The sequence below is a fragment of the Protopterus annectens genome, chromosome 1.part2 (assembly GCF_019279795.1).
Source record: "Protopterus annectens isolate FY-2018-M chromosome 1.part2, PAN1.0, whole genome shotgun sequence".
In the NCBI taxonomy this organism is placed as follows: Eukaryota; Metazoa; Chordata; order Ceratodontiformes; family Protopteridae; genus Protopterus; species Protopterus annectens.
The window spans coordinates 822,436,153-822,461,420 of record NC_056727.1 but is presented as its reverse complement, the minus strand read 5'-3'; the positions used below and the strand labels follow the sequence as shown (position 1 = coordinate 822,461,420).

The following is a 25,268-nucleotide window of genomic DNA, read 5'->3' as shown; positions in this document are numbered from 1 at the left end:
TATCTAACTGTGTTACATTTTTTTTGTTTGAGTATCAGAATGGGATGTGGTAATCACCCACAGTTTGCAATCAACAGCAGACCTGATTAAACTTAGTTCTCTGATGTCAGCGTTTATGTCACAGAAGTATATGCCAAAGAGAAAAGAACCCAGGACAAAGCCCTGTGGGGTACTACTAGTGATATTTTTCTGTCTATAGCACATACTCCCAAACTTAACAATATGGGCTCTGTCAGACAGCCAGTTACTCATCCAGTAAGCTATGTATGAGTTTATGTTGAGTTGGGAAAGTTTGTAAATAATCCCAGTATGAATCAGAGGCCTTGGCAAGATCCATGTAAGCAGTGTGGACTTTATGCCTCTTATCCATGGTGTCGCTAACCCTTTCAAAGAACTGGTGTGTATCCATGGATATAAGGGCACCCATATCATTGTCTATTAGTTCAGCTGTAATGTATTTCATAGCCTTGCAAATTATACTAATGAGACTAATAGGCCTCTAATTCAGAGTCACTAGAGGGACCACCTTTATGTAAGGGCACCACAGCTACCGTTATCAACACCTTAGTGATATATCCAGAGGAGAGATATAGGTTGAAGAGTTGATGGAGGGCTTTTGCTATTTAGCACTTTATACTTCTGAGCGGACATCCATAGATGTTATCAAGACCCATGGAAGTAGTGTTTTTAGTTTTGAAAAGTGCCAAAAACACTTGGTTTATATAGTCTCTGGGAGAAGAGTGGGAATGAAGGAAACAAAGTGATGTGGAGTGAAGTTATAATTGAATTTGCCTGAGCGAATATTAGCAATTTAACAATGTCCTTGTGGTCACAGAAGGAGGAGCCATTGGAGATAAGTTCTGAAAACGTTCTATCTGGTTCATCTGATTTTCAAAGCCATCTACTCTAGATTCAAATAAGCCTTAATTCTCCTTTACTTACCTCTTACCTTGCCCCCATTAGTGAATATAATGCCCTTTTGATGTGTATTTGTCTAAATATATCACTCAGCTTGAAGAATCTCAAAGATTCCTGACCAAAAGATCAATGACCTTAAGACTTTCTATTGTCTAGACAAATTTACAGATCTGTTTATGTATTTGTTCCTCCATGGTGATATGCACCTACCCTTTTGAAACTTGAATGATCCAAACCTCCTTGACCTCCAGTTTCTTCAAATACCTGATTAAAGGACCTAAACGTTCACCAACAGGTAAATAAGACTTGTTGGCATAGTAGGTTCATCTACCATTTTTAGAATAAATTTCTACTACATGTCAAGCAGAGTAGCACCCTTGCCATCTTCACAATAGACCTAGATAATTGGATGGTAAGCTTGAAATTCTCCCATGGTCCATCTTGTGTTGCCTTGCTTAAGGGTGGAGGGGACTTCTGATTATTTATTTATTTTTTGGCTAGACTTATAATGGTCTGTACACTGATTGCCTAGTACTGATCTATAAGCTTACGAACCTAAACGTATGTGAAACAAAATTTATATCTTTGCCTTTGGTAGTGGTGGTGGGATGTGTATTAAATGTCTGCCACACAGTACATCAAACTTTATGTTTCAAAGTAAGTACTAGGAAAAAAATCATTATTTGCAGTGATTTTAAAATTATACTGTTACTGTGTTTGCCGTCATACATGTTCTGTAATTACAAAAAGTATAGTTTTTCACTGATTAGTCTCACTTGTTTGATGTAATGGAAATTGAATGGACTTCCAAGAAAAAAAGTCCATTTGACTATATATATGGATCTACTTCATTTAATTGTACAACCACAATGTCGAAGTACTAAACATCGAGATAAGAAAGTTGACATTACAGTACATAGTAACTCCTAGAGTCTGAAACACAAAACGTTGACATTTAAAACATCGAAAACACTATAACAAATGTAAAACCTGCAGCCATATACTTTTGCAACATGTAACTCAGTCAATTCATGCCTCCAAACTCCAAATCAAGTTCCATGACACAGCATAAAAGTATATTATTAAGTAAATGCCTTGCACACCAGTCTGTGCAAAACTAGAACAATCTTAAAAACAGATAAATTAAATGGTCGGGTCCTAATTAACAAATCAGTACACTTACTTTCTTTTCACTCATTTTTGAAGAGGACCAAGCCCCCCTGTACCCCCACACCCCCATAAATTAAATATACCAACTCTGAGATTGCAGAAATTTGAGTAAAAGGGCAAGCTATCTATTCATAAAAGTGGTTTACCTTTTAAACATGAGTAACTGTTCTACATGCCTCTGATTGCACATACACTATGTAACTAAACATTGGCCATGTATTTTTTTGTTTTTCTTAGTTATGGAATGGCATACACATTCTTAAAAGAATACCACCCTCTGCACATACTACAGTGCTCATTCTGCTGTTATTCGACAAATGATATGTGACAATGTGCAGTTTCAGTATTCTGAGATTTAGACTTTCTCGTCTCGATGTTTAGTACTTCGACGTTGCGGCTGTATGATTAAATGAAGTAGATCCATATATATACATGCCCATTATACAGGACAAAATTGAACCACAAAGTATTAAGCTCAAATTATCATCCCTAACTTATGAAAAAGATAGAAGGCCTAAGTAAATACTTTTTGCAGGAGCAAGCCCCCTTGCATCCCAACATCCACCACTAATTATATATATATATATATATATATATATATATATATATATATATATATATATATATATAGAGCTATATATATATATATATATGCAGTGAACATAAAAGGTTTACACACCCATATTAAAATGCCAGGTTTTTGTGATATAAAAAATGAGACCACAATAAATAATTTCAAAACATTTCCCACCTTTAATGTGACCTATAGCATGTACAATTCAACTGAAAAACAAACAAATCTGTCAGGGGAAAAAAATATAAAAAATAAAAAATCTACAATACACTGGTTGCATAACTGTGCACACCCTTAAGCTAATACTTTGTTGTCTGTGCACACCCTTAAAGTAATACTTTGTTGAAGCACCTTTTGATTTAATCACAGCAGCTAGTCTTATTGGGTACATACCTGCCATCAATTAAAGAGACTCTGATTAACCCCAAATAAAGTTCAGCTGTCCTAGTAGGATTTTCTTGATATTTACTCAGTTGCCTGCTACAGCAAAAGCCATGGTTCACAGAGAGCTTATAAAGCATCAAAGGGATCTCATTGTTGAAAGGTGTCAGTCAGGAGAAAGGTATAAAAACATTTCCCCAGCATTGTATATACCATGGAATGCAGTGAAGACAGTCATCAAAAAGTGGAGAATATATGGGACAACAGTGACATTGAAAAGAACTGGACATCCCTCCAAAATTGATGAAAAGACAAGATGAAAACTGGTCAGGGAGGCTGCCAAGAGACCTACAGCAAGATTAAAGGAGCTGCAGGAATTTCTGGCAAGTACTGGTTGTGTACTACATGTGTCAACAATCTCCTGTATTCTCTATATGTTTGAGCTATGGGGTAGGGTTGCAAGATGGAAGCCTTTTTTACACAGAAAAACATTCAGGCCCAGCTAAAATTTGCAAAACAATACATTAAGTCTCCCAAAAGCATGTGGGAAAATGTGTTATGGTCTGATGACACCAAGGTTGAACTTTTTGGCCAAATTTCCAAAAGGTATGTTTGGCACAGAAAAAACACTTTGCATCACCAAAATAACACCATCCCCTCAGTGAAGCATGGTGGTGGCAGTATCATGCTTTGGGGTTGCTTTTCTTCAGCTAGAACTGGGGCTTTAGTCAAGGTGGCGGGAATTATGAACAGTTCCAAATACCAGTCAGTTTTGGCCCAAAACCTTCAGGCGTCTGCTAGAAAGCTGAAGATGAAGAGGAATTTCACCTTTCAATACAACAATGACCCCAAGCATACATCTAAATCAACAAAAGAACGGCTTCACCAGAAGAAAATTAAAGTTTTGGAGACATCAAGCCAGATCCCAGACCTAAATCCAATAGAAAATCTGTGGGGTGACCTGAAGAGGGCTGTGCACAAGAGATGCTTTCGCGATCTTACTTATTTGGAGCACTTTTACAAGGAAGAGTGGGCAAATATTGCCAACATAAAATGTAACATGATGATAGATTCCTACACAAGAACACTGAATGCTGTAATTAAATCAAAAAGATGCTTCAACAAAGTATTAGTTTAGGGGTGTGCACACACAACACAGTATTAGTTTAAGGGTGTACCTCACACAACAAAATATTAGTTTAAGGGTGTGCACATTTATGCAACCAGCATATTGTACATTTTCTATTTTTTATATTTTCCCCCTAATAAATTTGTTTGTTTTTCATTTGAATTGTACAGGTTATAGGTCACATTAAAGGTGGGAAAAGTTTTGAAATGATTTATTGTGGTCTTATTTTTTTATATCACAAAAACCTGGCATTTTAACAGGGGTGTGTAAACTTTTTATATCCACTGTATATATATATATATATATATATATATATATATATATATATATATATATATATGTATATATATATATATATATATATGTATATATATGCATATGTATGTATGTATATGTACCAACTCTAAGACAGCTGTACAGTGGGGAAAGATCAAACTCCCCATCTCTGCTGTACCACAGCCTCACACAGGAAAAAAGCAGGTATGTGTGATCAGCAGATTTCTTGATCACTTTTGCTGGCTTTTTTTCCTGCTTGATGAAAGATCCTTTCAACCATTGCAATATTAAACACATGTGCATATGTGCACACATATGCACACACACATATATAATTTATATACACACACACACACACACACACACACACACACACACACACACACACACACACACACACACACACACACACACACACACACATATATGTATGTGTGTTTGTGTGAGAATCTCTGATTTAGTCATTTGCTATTAATCTTGACTTCTGTTTAGTCGGCACAATTTGGTTGATTATCGACTGGTGTACAAGATCAACATTCCCTGGAGTTGAGAAACATTCTCCTCCCCCGAGGATTATGCAGTCTTAGAGTCAGTGTATATAATTAGCAGGAGTTTGTGGATTGAAGGAGGCTTGACCCCTTGGAAAAACAATGTTACAATTTTTTTTTCACTTTATTTGGTGCTCTGATGATATTCTCATGCATGATTAGTAACGTGTCAGCATTTGCATTTTTGACCTTTTGTTGTCGATTTCAGCTACATCTGCATTTGGGTATTTCTATTAAATTAAGTATACCTTTTTATAGGTATGTCAACATTTGAGTATTTTGATTAAATTTATAGAAGCAAGGTCTCCACAACCCCCTGCACCTTTGCTTCTGATGTACTCAGCTCCCACTTTTCTACAACTTGAGTTAAAGGAAGCTTCTTTTGCATTGATCCTTTTCAGCAAAATGACCATTTGATTTGTCATTCAACATGACTAGTAGAACACAGTGGCCTTACTAACCTAGCAAGCACTTATCTTTTACTGCAGATGTTATACTACATTTATTCCGCAAACGGGCAGAGCAGTGGTACAGCGGTTAGTGTTGTTGCCTCACAGCAAGAGATTCTCTAGTTCAGTTTTCGGCTGGGGTGCCTTCTGTGTGGAATCTGCATGTCTTCCCTGTATTTGCGTGGGTTTCCTCTGGGTACTCTGGTTTCCTCCCACATTCCAAAGGCATGCATCTGGAGTGTTTCTTCCCATGCCTCTGCTGAATATAGGCTCTGTCCCAGTCAGACTTTCCTGGTAAACAAATGTTAAATAAATAAAATATGTTTTGCTAGTTGATCATGAAATCTGAAAACAAAATAAATGTAATAGCTCAGAAAAAACTCTGTTCTTGCAAGCTTCTATAAATCAGCATTAAAAATGTGAGTTCCAAAATAATTTGTGAAAGTAATTCAATGTTTGTATCTGTGGTACCTACTTGTAAAAAACAGACTCTGATTCTAATTTTGTAATTAAAGGTTGATGTTACTAATGATTGCCAACACAATTAAAGAAAACAGCTCTTGGTCACTAGGTAGAATATTTTTAATAAGCTGCCAGATGGTATCATGTGTTTTCTGTAATGGTACAGAGTCTTGCATTTGAGCACATTTAGCTCTGTTGTACCAGTCATGATATGACAAAAGAAATATTTCATACTGCCATAAGTCAATATTTAGAGTTATGTAAATGATATCAAACAGATAAATATACTCAGTTATAAAGAATGCTTTAGTCACTAATTAAACCTGTTTTTTAAACAGTAATTAATATATGTACAACACTGAAAAATTCCTCAAAGTTAAACATATTCTTCACACTGTTCCATAATATTGATTTACTACAGTATTTTGGTAATGAGAGACAAAAACGTTCTGTTGGTGCCAACCATTTTTTAGTATTCTAAGCATCTTTCCACTGTGGCATTCTCAAAGGAACCTTCAGGTCTACTTGTAGCATCCGAGCAGCTGCTTTACCTGTGAAATGCAGCTGCTGTAACAAGTGTGATTATGCCATTATAGCTTCATCGTTGAGGCAATTAACTTCCTACATGCTAGTAATTTATAAAATCTATATGTAACTGAACAATGGCTTAAATTAAATTAATTAAATTAAATTAGATTAATTTAATAAAGGAATTGCTTTTTTAACTCATGCTGCTTTTATAGCATTGCCTAATAATCTAAGTAAAACAGTTTTAAATGCAAGAAAAGACAGAGTTGTTATGGAAGGTAAAAGACACAAATGTGCCACGGTAGATGAGTAAACAACCCTTTGCATCATTATGCATTTATCTGCAGGTTGTTACAGGATAGTATTAATCTATATTAAACCTGTGCATTCCTTGATTTCTTCTAGTAGCTGCTGCCACAGTTCACACTGGGGAGACAGGCTATTCATTTTTCAGACTTCTTCAAAATAAGAATTTGATATTTTATCTAGGTGGCTTCCAATGTCATCTAAACTCTTGGAGTTTAAACAGTGAGACTGCAGAATATGAAGCTAAGAAATCTTCTCTAACCCTACTGCTGTGTGATCTCCTATATTTAGCGATACAGAGGTGTAAGGAGGTCTGTGGCAGGGGAAGGCCTTTGCCCTTTGCAGAACATGCTGTGTTGTTGTTTTCACAGTGAATTCTGTGATACAGGATTTCAGTACTTTTATTTTGCCAAAAGAAGTGCCACTGAAACATTTGTCATTGAATACCATACGCACGAATTGTATTCTTGTGCCTCTTCAACAAAAACAAATGGTTGTTTCCAAATAAATGCAGATATTCATGTATACTGTAAGAAGGGATCTATATTACAACATCGAAAATATCAAATGTCGAATGGCTTAAAACTCAAAAATGCTGTACCTCAAAATCGCTTTTGTGGGGTCCCCCCGCTAATTATATATACTGAATCCAAGATCGCACTACAGTGAGGAAAGGACAAATTTTCCAATCTTCACTGTACTGTGATCTCACAAAAAAACACATCGATGAATGGCATTTTTGAGTTTTCAGCCGTTCGACATTTGGTCTTTTCAGTGTTGTAATAGGGACCCTGTAAGAAGTAATGTTTGACATTCATGCCACAGTCATGTAGTTAACATTTCCTTGTACTGTCAGGTAATCATTGTGACCCCTGAGTTTCACTATCGAGTCTCAAGAATTTATTATTTATTTATTATTTATTTTAACACTATTTTACCAGGATAAATCCAACTGGACACAAAGTGTCAGTTTTCAGTGGAGTCCTGGGGAGAAAAGCTCCAAGGAAGTTAACTGAGCACATACATGGTTTAGATAACAATAAAAAACTGGTATACAAGGTAAGAGAAACAAAGAAGTACAATAACAATTTTGTAAAACAATAAGATACTCAAACAATAAGATACTCAGGAGTAGAACCCCTATTTGCAATATTTACAAAAAAAAAGTACATATCAAGTGAGTATATCAGGTGAGAATATAGTGTATGGAATGGAGGCATACAGCGGGTCACATATATGGAGTAGTGAGTCTTCACGGGGGCCTTTGCAGTTACAAAGAGGGTTAGCATAGAGGTGTGAATTAAGAATGCCTTGAAGGTGCTTGTGTGACTTTGTAGCCTGAGTTCAGGTGAGAGGGTGTTCCATACTTTAGCAACATCATAAGAGAATAGGGCCTCCCCAGCGCTGTTATTGCATGGGTTGATTTCAATCAGGTTTTTGTTACATAAACATAGTTCCCTTTTTGGGTTGTGAAAGTTTAGTATGTCAGCTAGGACAGGGCTCTTTCCCAGATGAAAAAGAATTTGATGGGCTATGATCAGTTGGTGGTAGCATAGGAGGTTTGGAAATTCTAACCAGTGCAGTTTAATTAAGGATTGGCAGTGGTGGGAATGTGATCTATTATTGGCAGCGGACCTAGCTATTTTATTGTAGCATGTGGAGAGTTTGTTCAGGTTAGTTTTGTTAATGTTGGTGAGGTAATTTATTGATAGGATTTCAAATGGTTACTTACTTACTTACATATTCAAACTCCAGACATATATTAGATGTAATACAAACATGGTATTTTATCTCAACTGTAAAAATCCAGAAGAATCAAGGAATAATTAGTAATTGCTGTGATTGATTAAGCCATCTATTTCTGATGGCAGTGGTCTCTTTATGTATATTATGGTTCTGTTCATTTCATTGACTTGAAATGCTGAATGACTGAAAAGTCAAAATGAAAAATGCAATTATTGAGTGTTTACCACTACTGATGTCTCTGACAGGATGAACATACTTAGAAATTGGAATGTCTTTTTTGTAACTGTAAAACCACAGACTGAGTGTAATTACGTAGCACAGGTTTGGGGATCAGAACATCTCCACAAAAGGGTGAAGGGGTCAAAACTGTATTTCGGGTTTTGACTGGACCTTGATATTCAACCGTTCCATTTTGTGTTTCTCACCAGTGATGGCTGACATTTGACTATTCCATTTTGTATTTACCACCAGTGATGATTCTAACAGGTTTATGTACAGGAGACAATAAACTGCAATAGTCATTATTTGGATATAAATGAAATATGCCTATTTTGATATCAGTAGATGTTGTTTGCTTTGGAGAGAAACTGTACAAACCACTTGGATGATTCCTCTTTCCCATACAATTCCATTTAATTTCTAAGTGAGTAACAATGATAACACAGAAATGAAGTAAGAGAAGGATTTTTTTTTTTTTTGGAAAATGCTGTTTTGCTGAGAAAGCAGATGATGACAGCTTAGCTGAGGTGCCACATTAGATGGCAAACTTTGTTTATCTCCACACCATCTTAACTGCAGCCCCATGTAAGTAATAATTGCAAGCAAAATATTCTTGGCACATAGGCAGCCCTTTCAAAGAAGAAGCATTTTAAGAAAATGGTTTCCCTTAAACTGTATTTATTTCAATTTTGCTTTGCTAGTTCTTCATTGTAAAGTAACCGTACATGCCAGTTTCTGATTATAGAATAGTACTTAAGGGCATTGAGGTAGTGCCTACAGATTTCATCATGGTTTTCATCTAAATCTGTTTGCGTATGTGACCCTTAATTTACTAAAGTTTCTACAAATCCTGTGGCATGCATACAGTTAAGCACAACTTAGCCTTCATTTTCTTTTTCAGTAGTATTTCATATAGCAGTCGGGCAAAGATCTACAAGGCTTTCAAATTCCCAGTTTACTTATGTGCCCATTGTTTTAGAAGGGAGTGTTTCTAGTATATATTCAAGGTTCATTACACATCAGTCTGATAATGCTGACTGCCAATTATTTCAGATAGTTTCTGCTTAGAGTTTACCTATAGCTAAAAGTTAGAAGAAATCTCATTGCATCGTTTGTATGTACAGGGAATGCTTTGGTCTTCTAAGGAGGCAGGCTTTGGAGGTTGAGGTTGTCTCATGCCCTGCCTTGAACCTGCATTTTCATTTTCAGGTTCTGATCACAGCTTAGCTATCCTGATTTTTTATGTTTTTGCTCAGTCAGTAATTTCTTAATTAGGTGGTGAAAAGTTTTGGAATGCTGCTTTAGTTGAAATGGTAAGAGGAAAGCTTAGCTTCTTGCTAAGAGCCAGAATAGTCAGCATTGCATTTTTCTTTTATTACAATCCATTAAACCAAAGTGATAGTTTGAACACTGACCCTGGTATTTAGAAAGGCTTACCGCAATGCAGAAACCTTATCTCACAAGGTTTCTGCATTGTAGTAAACATTTCTGACTTTTATACCAGTTTCACTCGCACTGGGCCTTAGCACAGAGTGTGGTTTTATGGGAGAAACCGCATCCTAAAACATCATTCTGAGAGAGTGGCTGATTAGCTGTATGCTTTTCTGGAAATAGTCTCTGAGCCTACTTTAATCAGTCATCCAAGTCAAATTTAACTCTAGTAAGAAATGTGAAAATCATCCTTTGATGTTTTGATGACAGTCACTCATTCACAACTGTGGGAGAATTTTCAAAACAGCAAGTCCAGCGAAGCCATGGGGATTTTGGTGTGTAAGGGTTTGTGTGTGTGTGTGTGTGTGTGTGTGTGTGTGTGTGTGTGTGTGTGTGTGTGTGTGTGTCTATATGTATATATATATCTATATATATATATATATATATATATATATATATATATATATATATATATATATATATCTATATATATATATGTATACATTTGTTGACCAGGATAGTCCGGCTGAGGTAGAGCCCTTTTTCTGCAGAGGCCTGGGAAGAAAAGCTCCACAGAAAAATTATACAACAAAAATTACAGTATAGAAATAGAATACAATAATATATATATATATATATATATATATAGATATATATGTACAATAAAATAAACTAGCAGATATTCCTCATAGTACAGGCTAGTGAAATGTGAAAAGAAAACAATAGGACAAGAATGGTAGGTATTGGAGTGGATACTGACTAAAGCAGTTATAAATAAAACAGAATGCAGTTTAGATTATACTAAGAGGACACATGTACATATAAAGAGGGGGTAGTGTAGAAGAGAGGGAAGGGATTCAGGTAGGGTGATTGTAGTGACAAGTCCGGGTGCTATTTAGATAATATTGTTTAGAGTTTTCTTAAATTCCTAGACTTGGGTAATTGATCTAAGATACAAGAGAAGCTTGTTCCATGAAAGAGCAGGAAAATAGCTATAAAGACAATGTCCAATGGATTTTTTAGGTTTGTATACCTGTAAGAGACATTTATTTGAGCTTCTGAGGGATGGAGAGGGATTATATAGGGAGAAAAGAGAGGATAGGTTAGGGCAGGCAGTGGGCTTGTTAAGGATGGAATGGATAATGAGAAGTTGAGTGAATTAGAACTGGTTAGGAAACTCTAGCCACTTGAGTGTTTGGAGAGCATAACAGTGGTGAGATTTAGGAGGATGATTAGCTGCAAATCTTGCTACTTTATTGTAGGTGGTTTCAAGTTTGGAAAGTAATGAGAATTGTAAGTTAGTTAAAATTTGTGAGCTGTGAATAGGTTAGGAAGAAGCTAAGCTTGGGCCACTGAGATTCTGGAGCTAGGTGTGAATAATATTTTGTTTCTATACAGTAGACTTAGCTTTTAGTGGGTTTTTTTGATACAGTAAAGTATATGGAGGTCAAATTTAAGTTGGTCATTTATGATCGCTCAGAGGAGCTTAGTGTGACTAATAGCTGTAATAGTAGTGCTGTTAAGAGAAGAAATGGTGAAGGAGGATTTAAGATGGTAGAGGGATACAGAGAGGAAGATAAGTAGTTTAGTCTTTTTGGGGTTAAGTATAAGTTGGTTGTCAGGAAGACAAGTTTCAGTAAGGTTGAATGAAGTTTGTGTCAGGGTGTGCATATCAGCAGGATTATCAGCAATGGAGATGATAGTAGAGTCATCTGCATATTGTATGAGAGATGACTGAGGACAAGATGCGTGACATTTGTTTGTGAAGATGTTAAACAGAAGGGGCCCCAGAACTGAGCCTTGTGGGACACCCATTTTGATGGGGAGAAAAGGCGATAGAGCAGAGAGCCATTTGACAGCTTGCTGTCAGTCTGTGAGGTAGCTGTTAAACCAGGAGACAATTGCTGGGGAGAAGTTGAGTTGAGAAAGTTTGGAGAGAAGAATGGGGGGAGAGACCATGTCAAAGGCTTTGAGAGATCTAAGAAGAGGTGGGACACTAGTTTATCATTGTCAATATCAAGGTGCAGGTACTCCATGACTATCAAAGCCAACCATCAACCAAAAAAAGCAAAAAAATCAAATATTTTCTACTTGAACAGCAAAAAACTTTATTCCATGTGAATGTGAAAACATAACTATAAAAAGTCAGAAACTTCTAAATAGATAAAAAGTTCATTTATTTGAAATGTTTTTTTTTTATCACATGCAGTTTTTATATGTTCTTGTGTTTTTAATAAATATTCATATGCTATTTACCATCTGAAATGTTAATAACAGTAATAATCTATTACTATATTCATTTTAGTGTCAATGTTGATTTTTGAATTTTTAATTTTCACAATGTAAGTTTCTGACTTTTTATCTATTTAGAAGTTTCTGACTTTTTATAGTTATGTTTTCACACAAAGGCTTTCATTGGTTAACTGTTTAATTGATTTTTATTTAAATACAAAAGTGATGAAGTGTTTTATTAAAGTCTGAAGAAGCGTCCAGAGTAGACGCGAAAGCGCTAACAACCCATGGAATAAAGTTTTTTGCTGTTCAAGTAGAAAATATTTGATTTTTTTGCTTTTTTTGGTTGATGGTTGGCTTCGATAGTCGTGGAGTACCTGCACCTTGATATTGACATTTTTCGTTTGGGGACATAGCAGGTACCTTACCCTGAGAGATCTCTGTTTATTTATACTAGTTTATCATTGTGTCTGGCAAGGGAGATGGAGTTAGTAAAGGAGATAAGTGCAGTAGAGGTGCTGTGGTATGAACGGAAGCCATGCTGAGTAGGGGTGATCAGGTTTTCTTGTGTGAGATAAGCCAAGATTTGTTTATGAACACAGTACTCAAGGATTTTAGAGAGGGGAGAAAGTATGGCAATAGGACTATAATTAGAGAGCTCTACAGAATTACCACCTTTGTGGATAGGTATGATATGGAATTTTTTTCCAAAGTGTAGGGACAGTGGATTCGCTGATAGAGGGGTCTATGAGTATGGAGACAGGGTATGTTATAGAGCCTTTAGAAAGAAAGGTGGCAAATTATCAGCAGATGGGGAACATTATTTGAGTTTGAGATGAAGATTTCTAATGTAACTGGTTTGAATGGGTTTTAGAGAGAATGGTCAGTTCTAAGAAATGGGGGTGGAGGGAGGTGAGGGTTTGGAAGGGTTAGATGTGTTCATACATTTACTGATGGAATCAATGAAGTATGAATTGAAAATGGATGCAGTTTCTTTGGACACATTATTAGGGCAGGGGTTGAGAGTTGCAAAATTACCAGGGTGGAGAATTTGGTTAATGGTATTCCAGAATTTTTGGGGGGTTTCTAGATTCTGTAGTTTGAGGAGCATAGTAAAAATTATTTTTATCTCTGATTATGTGTTTTTTGATTAGGGTTCAGTGTTCTCCATATTCATGGACGTGCGTGAGAGATTTTGACTTAGTCCAGAGTTTCCAGGAAGAATCTCTGTTCTGGATAAGAGAACGGATAGAGTTGCTGAGCTAGGGAGAACAGCGTGATTCGACTCAACTGTTCTTAGAAGGGCAAGGGAGTTCAGAATGTTTAAGAATATGGAGTTAAATTGAAGAACAGCTTCATTAAGAGGGATGGATGAAAGAAGGGATCAGTCAATTGCAGAGAGATAGTTATTAAATGAATCTGAGTTGAAGTTGGTTAGCTTATGTCACTCCTTGAGTTTATGAGGTCTAGAAAGGTGAGGGCAGGACCTTAAACATGAATAGGGGAGTGGTCACTAATTGAATCTGATAGATCTTCTGGGTGGTGATAAAGGTTTGGGTTGGAGACAAGAATCCAGTCGAGTATAGAATAAGTATTTGTAGGTTTATTAAGAAAGGTGGGTGTAGAGATGAGTTGAGTGTAACTATGTAGGTGAATGCTGGAAGTAGAGGGGTTGGAGGGGAGGGGAAGCCAGTTGATGTTGACATCATCTATGATTATAGATTCACTAGGTATGTTGTCAGAGATCCAGTGATGAATCTGCTCTAGGAAGGGTATATTACCTCTAGGGGATTGTAGATGGCCACTATAGTTAGGGTTTTGTGGTCATTAAGTTTGCAATTAGCAATAATGAGTTCAGCTGGATGAAAAGAAGGGGGGGTTGGTTAGGGGAGATAAGGTTAGAGTGTCTGCATACATAATGGTAACACCTGCACCTTTGTAATGAGTTCTATCAAGGCATAGGATGTTGTCGCCTGGGAGAAGAAATTCTTTGTCAGTGTGATGAGGTTTAAACCAATTTTTAGACAAAGTAATTATATTTGGGAGATATTGGACTATCAAAGAGTGAAATTTAGTTGTCTTGTTCAGGATGCTGTGGATGTTGATAGAGTAAAAGGAAAGGTGGTTAAGACTATCGTTAGATACTGGCAGGAGTATGTGTAGTGCTGTTGGTCAGAGAGTTAATTTGTGGGCTAGGATTGGGATGGATGTCACCAGAGAGTTGAAGAATGTTATGAGGGTGGAGAAGAAAAAAAGTTAATATGGAACATGGTATGAGATATTTCAGTTTGTTTTTGTATTGAGGAGAGAATGTTGGGGACAATTTTACTTTGGGAGAGTATAGGCAGTGGAGGAGAAGAGTGCAGGGGATATGGCGAAGGTGTAGTGTCGGTTGGTATTCATATTATGGTGAGAGTAGGTAAGAGTGTTGGAATGCAGGTATAGATGAGTGTGATAGCAGGTGAGGTTAGAAAGGAGAAGAAGAAGGGATGAAAAGAAAAGGAGAAGCATGGTAGGGGTACAGAGTAAAGAGAGGTGAATTGTGTAAATAGGAAAAATAAAGTGGGTTAAATAAGAGGGAGTAGCGATGGGAGTACTAATTGTGGGAAGGAGGTAGTAGGTATAGTATGTACTGTGATATGAGGAATTAAGGGTAATAGAGGTAGGATCAGATTGGGTGAAGAATTCAGGAAGATGGAGTTTGGAGGTGGGCTAAAGATGGTTAGCTATAAAGGTAACTGATGCAGGGGTGGGTGGGAAAGTGTGTAGGGTAATGGGAACATAGCAGGAAGAAGCATGAGGCAATGTGGTGCATGTGTTTGTGTGCTTGTCTGGAAGGACAAGAATGAATCTTAATGAGTGTGCATGTGCCTGTGTGCATGTGTGGGTTGGGGTTTGCGTGCAATATGTGAATAGTGAGAATAGTCATGGGAGGTTGTTTGTTGTGTGTGTGGGGGGGTGTTTGCACAGGTGTCTGAATGTGTATGTGTGTGTTTGTATTGAGGTTGCCTTTGTTAATGCTATGGATGAGCTGCTAGGGAGAACAGTAGCTTTGTCAGGTCTAACAGAGCAGTATGCATTTCAGAAACATGGTAATGATCTGCTAATGAAGTGTTTCTCACTGTGGCTTTACTATGTTTCTGAATCAGAATTTCTGTTCAGTATGCTAACTGGCTAGTCTGTACTGGGCAATTAGCTCTGGCAATGAGAAATTATCCCAATCAAAGAGTGTGTCTTCATTGTTGAAATGCAGTGAAAAAAGCCCATTGAGTGCTTTCCTAATGTTTCATATCTAACTGCAATTCACTGTCATAGTGCTGCCCCTCAGAAGGTAAGCATGTATCCATGTTTAGTGTCAGAGGGTTTTTCATTTCTACTCAGGATTATGATTTGGGGAAGTGACAGCTTATCTGAAAGCTATAGGTGCTGTTTTTGCATATGCAGCCAGCTACTGCCTTACTGACATCTTTCCCATATAATTTGACATCTCCTTACAAGATACTTGGAAATAGTTTAAAAATAAATAGTTTCATAGTTTTATTTCTATGCTGCAAAACTGTCTTCTAGACAGTAAGTATTGCAGTGCCTGATATACCAGATGTATATTTATCTCCTATGTACTCATCTAGTCTATGCTTAAATGTCCCTTATGTGGCAGCAGAATCCCTCACATATATGGGAAGTTTGTTCCACATTCTGGGTATAAACTGTCACAAAACTGTCTATTTTAACTCTTTTTGTTATTCATTATAATATAATATGCTCCTTTTGTAGTTGTGGGTGTTGTTCAGCTATAGTCAACTGAATTTCATTCCTTACTTCCTTATTTATTCTAACTGCGATGGTGGTGCTGCGGTAGCATTGTCGCCTGACAGTAAGACGTTGTCCTGTTCGATTGTCAGCTAGAGCGTCTTCTGTGTGGAGACATGCGTGAATGGGCATACCTTCATTGAAGGTTGTGTGTCAGAGCTGGCAACTCGGCACATAAAAATCTACTGCCAATCATTAGCGGACTGGAGTTCCGCTGTGACGACCCCTAACCAGGAGAAGCCGAAAGACGCAACAACAACTTCCTTATTTATTCTGGTCTTAAAAGTCAAATATGACTTCCCCCTTACTAATCTATATAAGGCCCTGTACAGATTCACTGCCTTTAATCTATCAAAATATGACAATTTATGCAGATTATTTACTCTTTTAGTCTAACATCTTCACACGGTCTCTAATGGTGTGATGTCAGACATAGATAGATTACAAAAGAATAAGTTGTATTTAATTATGGACGTGACCAGAGATGTAAATGCACTTTTTAATATTTTAACATTTCTTGTGTCAAAAGTATACAGAACTAACTCCACTTATTTCAAAGCTTTATTTTGGACATCATTGACATTCTATCATAAACTCAGTCTTTGCTTAATAGTAACACCTAGGTTTTTTGACTGGCTAACCTTATCTTGTATTCACAGCAATTTTCTTATCACCATAGTTGCATATGCCAAAGTCAATAACTTTACACTTTATATAATTCAAATGGAAACCTGCTTTAGTTACCAGTTCATTAATTTTATGTAAATACTTATTTAATTCAGTCAGAGCTGCAGTGCTATTTATTTATGCACCAATCCTGCAGTCATCTGTGTATTTTATCAACAAGAAAAGTTTCAAAGCTGACATATTAGCTAGGACCATATTAAACAGAATGGGCCCCAACACAGAACCCTGAGGTACTCCATTGGTTAATACTTTCAGACTAGATTTGGTTCCCTGCAAAATCACAGACTGAGTACAGGCAGTTAGCCAATTCGTTACCCATCTTATTATGTAATAATTAACTTTTATTGTAGCCAGACTGTGTTATATAGTCGTGTTTCAGGCTGTCAAATTATTTAGATAAGTCTGGATATAAAGCAGCACAGTTTATCATGTTCTTTAATGGATGACAACTTATCATAACCTTTTTATTTGAGCAGTAAGTGACGACTTCCCTCATATGAAGCCTTGATGGTTGCATCAAGATTTAAATCATAGATGTCATCATTAACCAGTAAACCTGAGACTGCATCTTACCATACATTTACACTATATAGATGTCAAGCTTAATGGCTTGTAGAATTTTTATCTGTTTTATTACCTTCTTTGAAAATGGGAACCACATTAGATGACTTCCAGTCAGTTGAAACTGTGCCTTCCTTAACATGTTATTAAACATATTCGTTAGTAATGTTACAAGCACATCAGATATTAATGTGATGACTAGACCACACACATATTTTCTGGTCCCATGGTACTTTTTCTCCACAACCATTGAAATAGTTGAACAGTTACAGTAAAAAGACTGTATCATATGCATTAGCATGGATAACCTTAATTTTAGGTTAGGTAATGCCTGTGGGTGAAGCTGTCAATTTGGGGTAATCTGCCCTATCTGGCCTATTAAACTTCATTTTTTGAAGAGGTGCATACATTTGTGTGCCTGGAGATATTTTGAAAATGTATACAGTCTTTTGTTTGAGAGTTTTCATTAAAAAAGTCTTCAAAATGTGACATAGGTTCCAATGGAGAAGAGAAGAAACTATACAAAAGATCAGCCTGCCAGACATTAGCATGTGCATGTAACACAACAGTTGAAAATACACATTCAAAAAACTGTCATGTGTAAATATGTGGGAACAATAGCTTTTTATTGTAATGGCTATGCTATCTATATTGTCTTACAAAGTAAATTGCCCTTCAGGTACAGGGAAAAGAAAAGAGCATTGAATTGTATTAAGAAATGCAGAGCACAAATAGCAGTGCTGCAGGGGGCACATTTGCATAGAAATGAACATGTGAATTTGACAAAGAAAGGATTTTGTAATGGACCTTCAGTAGAATATCAGAAACAAAGGAAAAAGGTAGTAATTATACTAATTGTTAGATGGGCTCCAATAATGGTAGAAGAGAAAAATAGGCAATAATGGTATATTTGTCGTAGTAAGGGGCTATTGGCAAGAGTGGAAGATTATAATGGAATGTATTTATAATCCACCAAAAACTACTATCATGGATCTTAAGAACATTTTTGGAAAAATAATTAGCTTTCAGCAGGGGGATATTACTTATAGGTGAGGACTGGAACTTGATTTGCAATATGGATGGGGGGGTCCTAGAATGTAAAGTATAACAGAAGGGAATAGATTTCTGAAGAAATTTATGAAAATATTTGGTATGGATGACATGAACTCAGTAGTAGGAACTTGGACAAAAATTACATATTATTCCCCAAGGTATAGTAACTGGGCTAGATTAGATGGAAATTATATTTCACATTAAAATTGCATTTAACTAAAGTCTTCAACACACATCCAATAACTATTGCAGATCATGCATCAGTAGAAACTAAGATAAAAATGCAGGGTAATGAAGTAAAAATGTGAACCACAGAGCTTTCTGACTTACCTGTTAAAAAGAGAGGAATTTAAGGAATGGGTAGTAGAAATTATTTGAGAGGTATTAGGAAAGCTAGAAATATCTTCAAAAGTTATAGCTAGTGAGTGGGATAAAATGAAAATGGAGTTTAAAAACAAAAAAGGAATAAAAGAGAAAGAAATTTGCTTAAGAAGTAATATGAATTACTTAGAGGGGCTGGCAAAGGTTATAGTATTGCAGAAAAGGGGGATCTTACAGAATAAGAAGGGGTACCAAAGTGCTAAAGAGAAAATAAGGGAGTATCTGGATAATATGCATGTGTTTAGAAAGATTGATGTTAAGCAGCTTTTTTTTGATAATATCTCCAGTGTACAAAAACTTTTAGTACAACCACTTGGCAGCAGAATAGAAAGGGTTATTGCCAAGTTTTGGGAGCCTATAACAAGAAAAATAACTAGAAATCCTGTAGAGGTTTTAGAGATATTTCAGAAATGTTATGAAAATTTGTATTAAGCAGACAAATGTGGAGATCAAGAACGAGCACAGATAAAATATTTATGGATGACTTAATTATACCAAAGTTAAAGTTAAATGAGGCTCCACAACTGACATATAAGATAAGATACAGGGAAAGCATTCAACAAAGTCTGGATTTTTATGAGTAGGGCAATAGAAGTATTTGCAATCCCAGATACAGTAATAAGGTTAATTAGGAGAATATATGAAGGACTGCAGGCAAGAATTAAAGTGGGAGGGTTCCTCTCTAATAAGTTGTGTTTTAAACAGAAGATCCAAGTAGGAGTGTCCTGTTTCCCTATATTGTTAGTTTTGTATTTAGAGCCATTGGCAGTGAAAATGAAGGACTCTGAAATGTAAGAATGTAATCGGCATGGCAAGAAAATGTCAAGAAAATTTGTCTTTATTTGCAGATGATATTATTTAGCACCTGATAAATCCTGAAAAGAACATCTCAGTGTTCTGGTACATTTCCAGACAGTTTATGTTTTTCTGGGATGTAAAATATATGAGATATAAAATTAATGAACATAAAAACAAATGTCATAGCCATAAATTATGTGCTGCACACAAATTAGTTCAGCAATATCCATATTTATGGGGATACAATAAAATAAAGTATTTAAGAGAATAGATTCAAGTGCTGTTATGGAAGCTAAGGATGGGAAGAAACTAAATAAAAGTTACTATAAAAACTGAGAAACTGGAAGCTCCTGTTTATGTATATGGATAGTAAGATACATATAGATAAAATGTTTTTAGTCCCGCTAATGTTATATACATGTCAGGCATATTTTAATCAACCAGATGAGAAGTTGTGGGCAATAATTAATAAAGAGTTGAAGGAATTTATCTGGGTGGGGAAGAGGGCAAGAGTTAAATGGGATAAATTCCAATAGAACAAGATGGTTTAGGACTATCAGATTTGAAGGGATGTTTTAGAGCTACACAGTTAAGTCTCACATACATAACACAAGCAGAAGGTTGTAATTCAAAATGGATGATGATGAAGCAGGGAAAATGTTCAAGAAATAAAGAGTGAGTAGAATTTTGGATGCAGATCCTTTAAGAGAATAACAATAACCATTCAGAATATTAAAGTAGCAGAAACTGTTCTAAGAACTAAGCCAACACAAAAATGGAGAAACGAAATTTTGTCAGTAGAGATGTCTATAAGTAGGAATACAGAAAACAAGCAAGAGGGGTTTGGAATTTAATGAAGAAACATGGCAAAGCAACCACATGACTAGACAGGAAAAGGTAATAGTGCGGGATAAGACCAAGAATATGTTTAGACTGCAGGCCACAGACTGTCTTCCTTATCAGAGATTGATATCAGAGTATAGGCAAAGAGAAAGGGATAGGGAAATCTTAAGTTAAAGACCTACTCTGATGAGGATTTTAGTCAAATCTAGAACAGAAACTGCTGTTAAAAAGGAATAATTATTAGGGAGTATGTAATATTGCATGATAACTTTAAGAATCAATCACAGAAGGTTAGAAAAGATTAGGAAGAGAAACTAGAAAAGCAATTTACAAGAGAACAGTGGAAAGACTTCTTGTATGTATGTCTCACAAGTTTTCAGCAAAGTCAGAAAGGTTTAGGATCTTTGCTCCGAAGTGTTTGCATAGATAACTTATACCCAAAGCTTACTTCATAGAATTTTTCCTCAAGTAGATAGCAAGTGTTGGAGGTGATATGGGAAAGAAAGAGTTAATTGTAAGCATGTGTTTTGGGAGTGTGCTATTAGAGTTAACAGATTTTAAAAATCCTTTACAGAGTACTCTGTCGGAAGTATTGGGAGAGTAAATGACTGTACCAAGGATCTGATTTTTTTTTAAAGTTTATACACAGGATCTGAATTGCCTAGACATAGTAAAGCCTTATTAAATTTAATTTTGTTGACCACCAAAAAACAGTTACTAGAAATTGGAAATTAAATTCTAAACCAACTGTATTTGTATTTGATGTATTGATTTTTATAAAAGAATTGGAAGAGGGGTATTTGGAAATGAGCAAATTACAGAGAAGTATAAACAGAAACTGGGAGAACAATACATGCAGAATACTGTTCAGGAGGTTTAAGGGATGGCTGCAGTTCAGAAATTTATATAATGCTGGACTGATGATAATTAGTAAAAAAGATATGTGATGTATAATGTATGTAAAAGAAAAATTTTAATATGGTTTGTTTTCATTTCTGTGTCTATCAGCTACTCTCCACCCCCTGAATTACTCCATTGTTTTTGCTCAGCCTGCTTGTGGATCCTGGGGATGTCCTGGAGGCTCAGCTTGTCTGTGCTTCCCTTTGGGGGATTTTTTATGAGCTATCTACTTCCCTTTCCTCACACACCACACTTGTTGTTTTTACACCCAAAGACAACTCCCCTCTTTGGACCCCCCCCCCCAGACAATGTATTAATAAGCATCCTACCACCTGAGTTGGGCATGCCCATCCATTCCCTGCTGTTCCATCAGTCGCCCAAGGTGCTAAATGATGCCTAGTTGGCTTGGTCATAGTCAGGGAGTTATCCCTCTCTGATACTGGAGCATCTGGTCTATCAACTTTATGAGTAAAATTATACTTGCGTAGTATATCCAAGATCTGAGATTCCACATATGATCTGAACTTGACACTCTATTCTGTCAACACTTAATACATTACTCTAGTGTTAAGAGTTTTATATACCTTAAAAGTGTGGTTTTCTAAAATATAAAAATTGTCCATGGGTTATACATTGTGTCTCCCATTCAAATTCCTTTATGGAGCCTCTGTGGAGTGTCCTGTCCCCACCCTCAAGTATTACCTGTATTGAGGCTACCACAGTGGATGTCCATTCTTACTGTTATGATTACATGGAATAAGGAAGACATTCCTCATGCTTTTTTCCTTTTGTTTTTACTTTCCCGAAATAAAGAACTTGCTCCTTTGTAATGTCATCTGCCACTTCAAACATTCCTACTGCAAATCAACTTCTTTTTTTTTTCTCTTTAGTGATCACAAGAGTTTATTTTTTCATAGGTACCTGAAGAAAAGCTTTCCTGCATATTTTAAATAGATATACTTTGATAAAGATAATTACATGTCATCCCACATAGATCTTCCAACATAGCATTCACAGAAAGAGGAAGGCACACAGTCCACAATTTCTGTTTATAGGCCATAAAAGTTCACCAAAGCTCTTATAATAGTCTTGTACTCTCTAAAGCAGTCAAGAACCTCCTGATAGCCAATAGGCCCCATCAGGATTGGTAGATTCTGGGTCCGTAACTGGTCTAATGGAGAGAGTCCAGTTTTGCCAGGTTCAGCTGTGTCAGAACACTGCCAGCAGTAATTGTAGAACTCATGACGCCATGTTCCTTCACTAATCCTCACCCCCATAACCAACTCTGGCCTGTGTGCTCACAATTTAAATTTTTTTTTTTAAGTAAAGCCAGGGAATGATTTGAACTTTAAAGGGGCAGTGCTAGTAGTGCCAATTTCTCCTTATTTTGTTGTATTTTCATTATTTATTTGAGTTATCTGCTCAGTGTGCTGTCTACCATACTTAAATAAGGTAATCTGGTAATACAGGTACTCATACCACTCAACTGTCTCTGATTTTGCACAATGTCCCTGGTTTTGCCTTATGTTTTTACCATGTCCCAAATTATTTTTTTTGATTTTCTAGTAACTCACTGAGGATTGTAAACAGCCAATAATGCTAGACATTAAAGTTGCACATTTCTTAATATTCTGAAAATGCACGTTGATGCAAAATCTTGTGATCTTTTTAACTTTTTAAAGATTTAGATGTAAACATTGTCACTGATTTCAGGCTTTTACCTCTTTATTATTTTTATTTTTGTCCAGAATTCATGAGCAAAATAGTATCCAAACTATAACTTTAAGAGTACAGAAACATGTTCTTGTAAAAACCTCTGTAAATGATATGCTTTGTGTTTTCTACCTGTAGGTTTTATTCCAGTCTGTAGCTTGGGGCTGTCACAGATTGCTAGGATGAATTTTGGAAAAGATGTCAGCACTCTGAAATTCTTCACTATCTGTGGACTGCAGGAAGGGTATGAGCCATTTGCTGTGAATATGAACAGGGATATCACTGTTTGGTTAAGCAAGAGACTTCCTCAGTTTATCTCTGTGCCACAGAACCATGAACATACTGAGGTAAGTGCAAAAAATATATGTATTGCATTTCCTGTTTATCCATTGTTATCTAATATGCTGTGGAATTTCTTTATTTTTTTATCTACGCAGTGACTGGTCCTAGGATATATGCATCAGGTACAGGACAAGCCAAGATATCAGGAATTCTGATCTAGTCATAGCCTTCATAATGTACATCCCAGCCAAGTGTAGTCTCTTGCCTTAACTAGCCAGTGACAGTAAAGAACACTGCATATAGTATAAAGCTGTAGCTTCATTGCCCACAAGTGGTTTGTTGAGTTAAGTCCTAATAATAAGTGTGTACCTAATTAATTTTGTCTGCAACTTTTAAATCTCACCTATGGAAATGGTGTTTATAAACTCCTTTTCAGCTCATTCCCCTTGCCAGGCTGAAGTATCTAGTAATATACAAACCAAGACTCACTTGGAAGTGAAACCTGCTGAAGTGATTCGGGCATGATCTGCTGAAATTATGGTTTAGTATAGATGTTTTAGACGCATTATTTCTGTCTTTAAGATGTCAGAAATGTAATAATACTAAATCCAAAAAATAATCAATAAAAACAATTGATATTAAGGCAGAAATTCAAACTGAAAACAGGACATACAGTACAGATGTGTGCTTTGAGGGGTCAAGCCCTCTTATTTCTTAGCATGGGGGCTGTGCCATCATAGCCCCACTACTTATTTTTAATCTTTGATGAGTGCAAGAACCATTTTAATAACATGAAGTCACAGACTGTGCTCATCTTGCACAGAGTTATGCAGCATCAAAGTGTTAGTAATCAAGTAGCAGGGATGTTAAGTGTATTGCTTCACACATGGAAGGACACAGGATGGCATGGCCCCTTAGAAAATTACATTTTTGTGACAGGTCTATGTTTTTATTACACAGAGTTGGGTGTTTCACCTAGTACTGTAGATATTCTGCTTTATTTGTTGTACCATGTTAAAAGATTTTCTTTCTGCCAATATCTTTGAATTCAGCATTCATTTTCAGAGTTTTAAAAACTGAGATTATGTGTTACAAGCATCACTAGTGAAGCATGAAAAGTTATTATGTGAAATAATAACAGCTGTAAAGAGATTTGGTGTAGCGGCTTCTGCAAGTCAAGCAGTCCATTAAATCTGACATAAAAGTTATTAAATGTGTTGTGTTTCCTTTATCCCAAACCACATTTATTTCATCTCCTCATTGCACTGGCTTGGGCTGCACATTGTCATGTGCAGCAGTGGAGAGGTACAGGTTGGAGATCACATGGAGGAATGTCAACTGGAGTAAAGCTTGAAAATGGCAGCCATTTCAAGTCTGCTTTAAAAGTCGCACAGTACCTTACTGCTATACCTTTTGTGTTAACACTCTGTGGTTGAGTATCTGAAAAAAAGTAAACACCAAAACTAAAAATGACTGTTCTGAATTAAATGCTTCTTTAAGCAGTATATGAATCATTTTATTTCTGTTTACATTTTTCTTACTCTCATTTGTATGATGACTTGTCCCCAATGTTTAGGCTGCAGCTTTTATGGTTTAGATACTGGAATTGATCAGCTGACTTTGCTGTACTGATGTTAAAGTCTATTTGTACATCTTCAGCTGACATATGTCAATCAGTCAATGGATTTTTGGCCAAAGGTACTCTCTTTGTAGAAATTGTATGTTTTCTTCCAGTCTGAATGGGTTGCAAGAGGGTCTACAGTTTCCTTCTGCATTACAAAGGCAAGTTTGTAGGTGGTCTGCTGATGCTAAATTGACTCTAGGTAAGTATGGTAGTATGGGTGTGTACGTGTGTGTGTGTGTGTGTGTGT

General features: G+C 36.3%; 1 protein-coding gene across 1 annotated transcript in view; it reads left to right on the top strand.

The window, feature by feature from the left end:
- The window catches only part of RYR2 (ryanodine receptor 2), a 6,224,161-nt gene that overhangs the window by 3,182,806 nt on the left and 3,016,087 nt on the right, over window positions 1-25,268 (top strand). Inside the window, exon 30 of the mRNA XM_044059048.1 lies at window positions 23,254-23,462. Within this exon, the coding sequence (XP_043914983.1) occupies window positions 23,254-23,462 (209 nt within the window). The remainder of the gene's footprint in view (window positions 1-23,253; window positions 23,463-25,268) is intronic.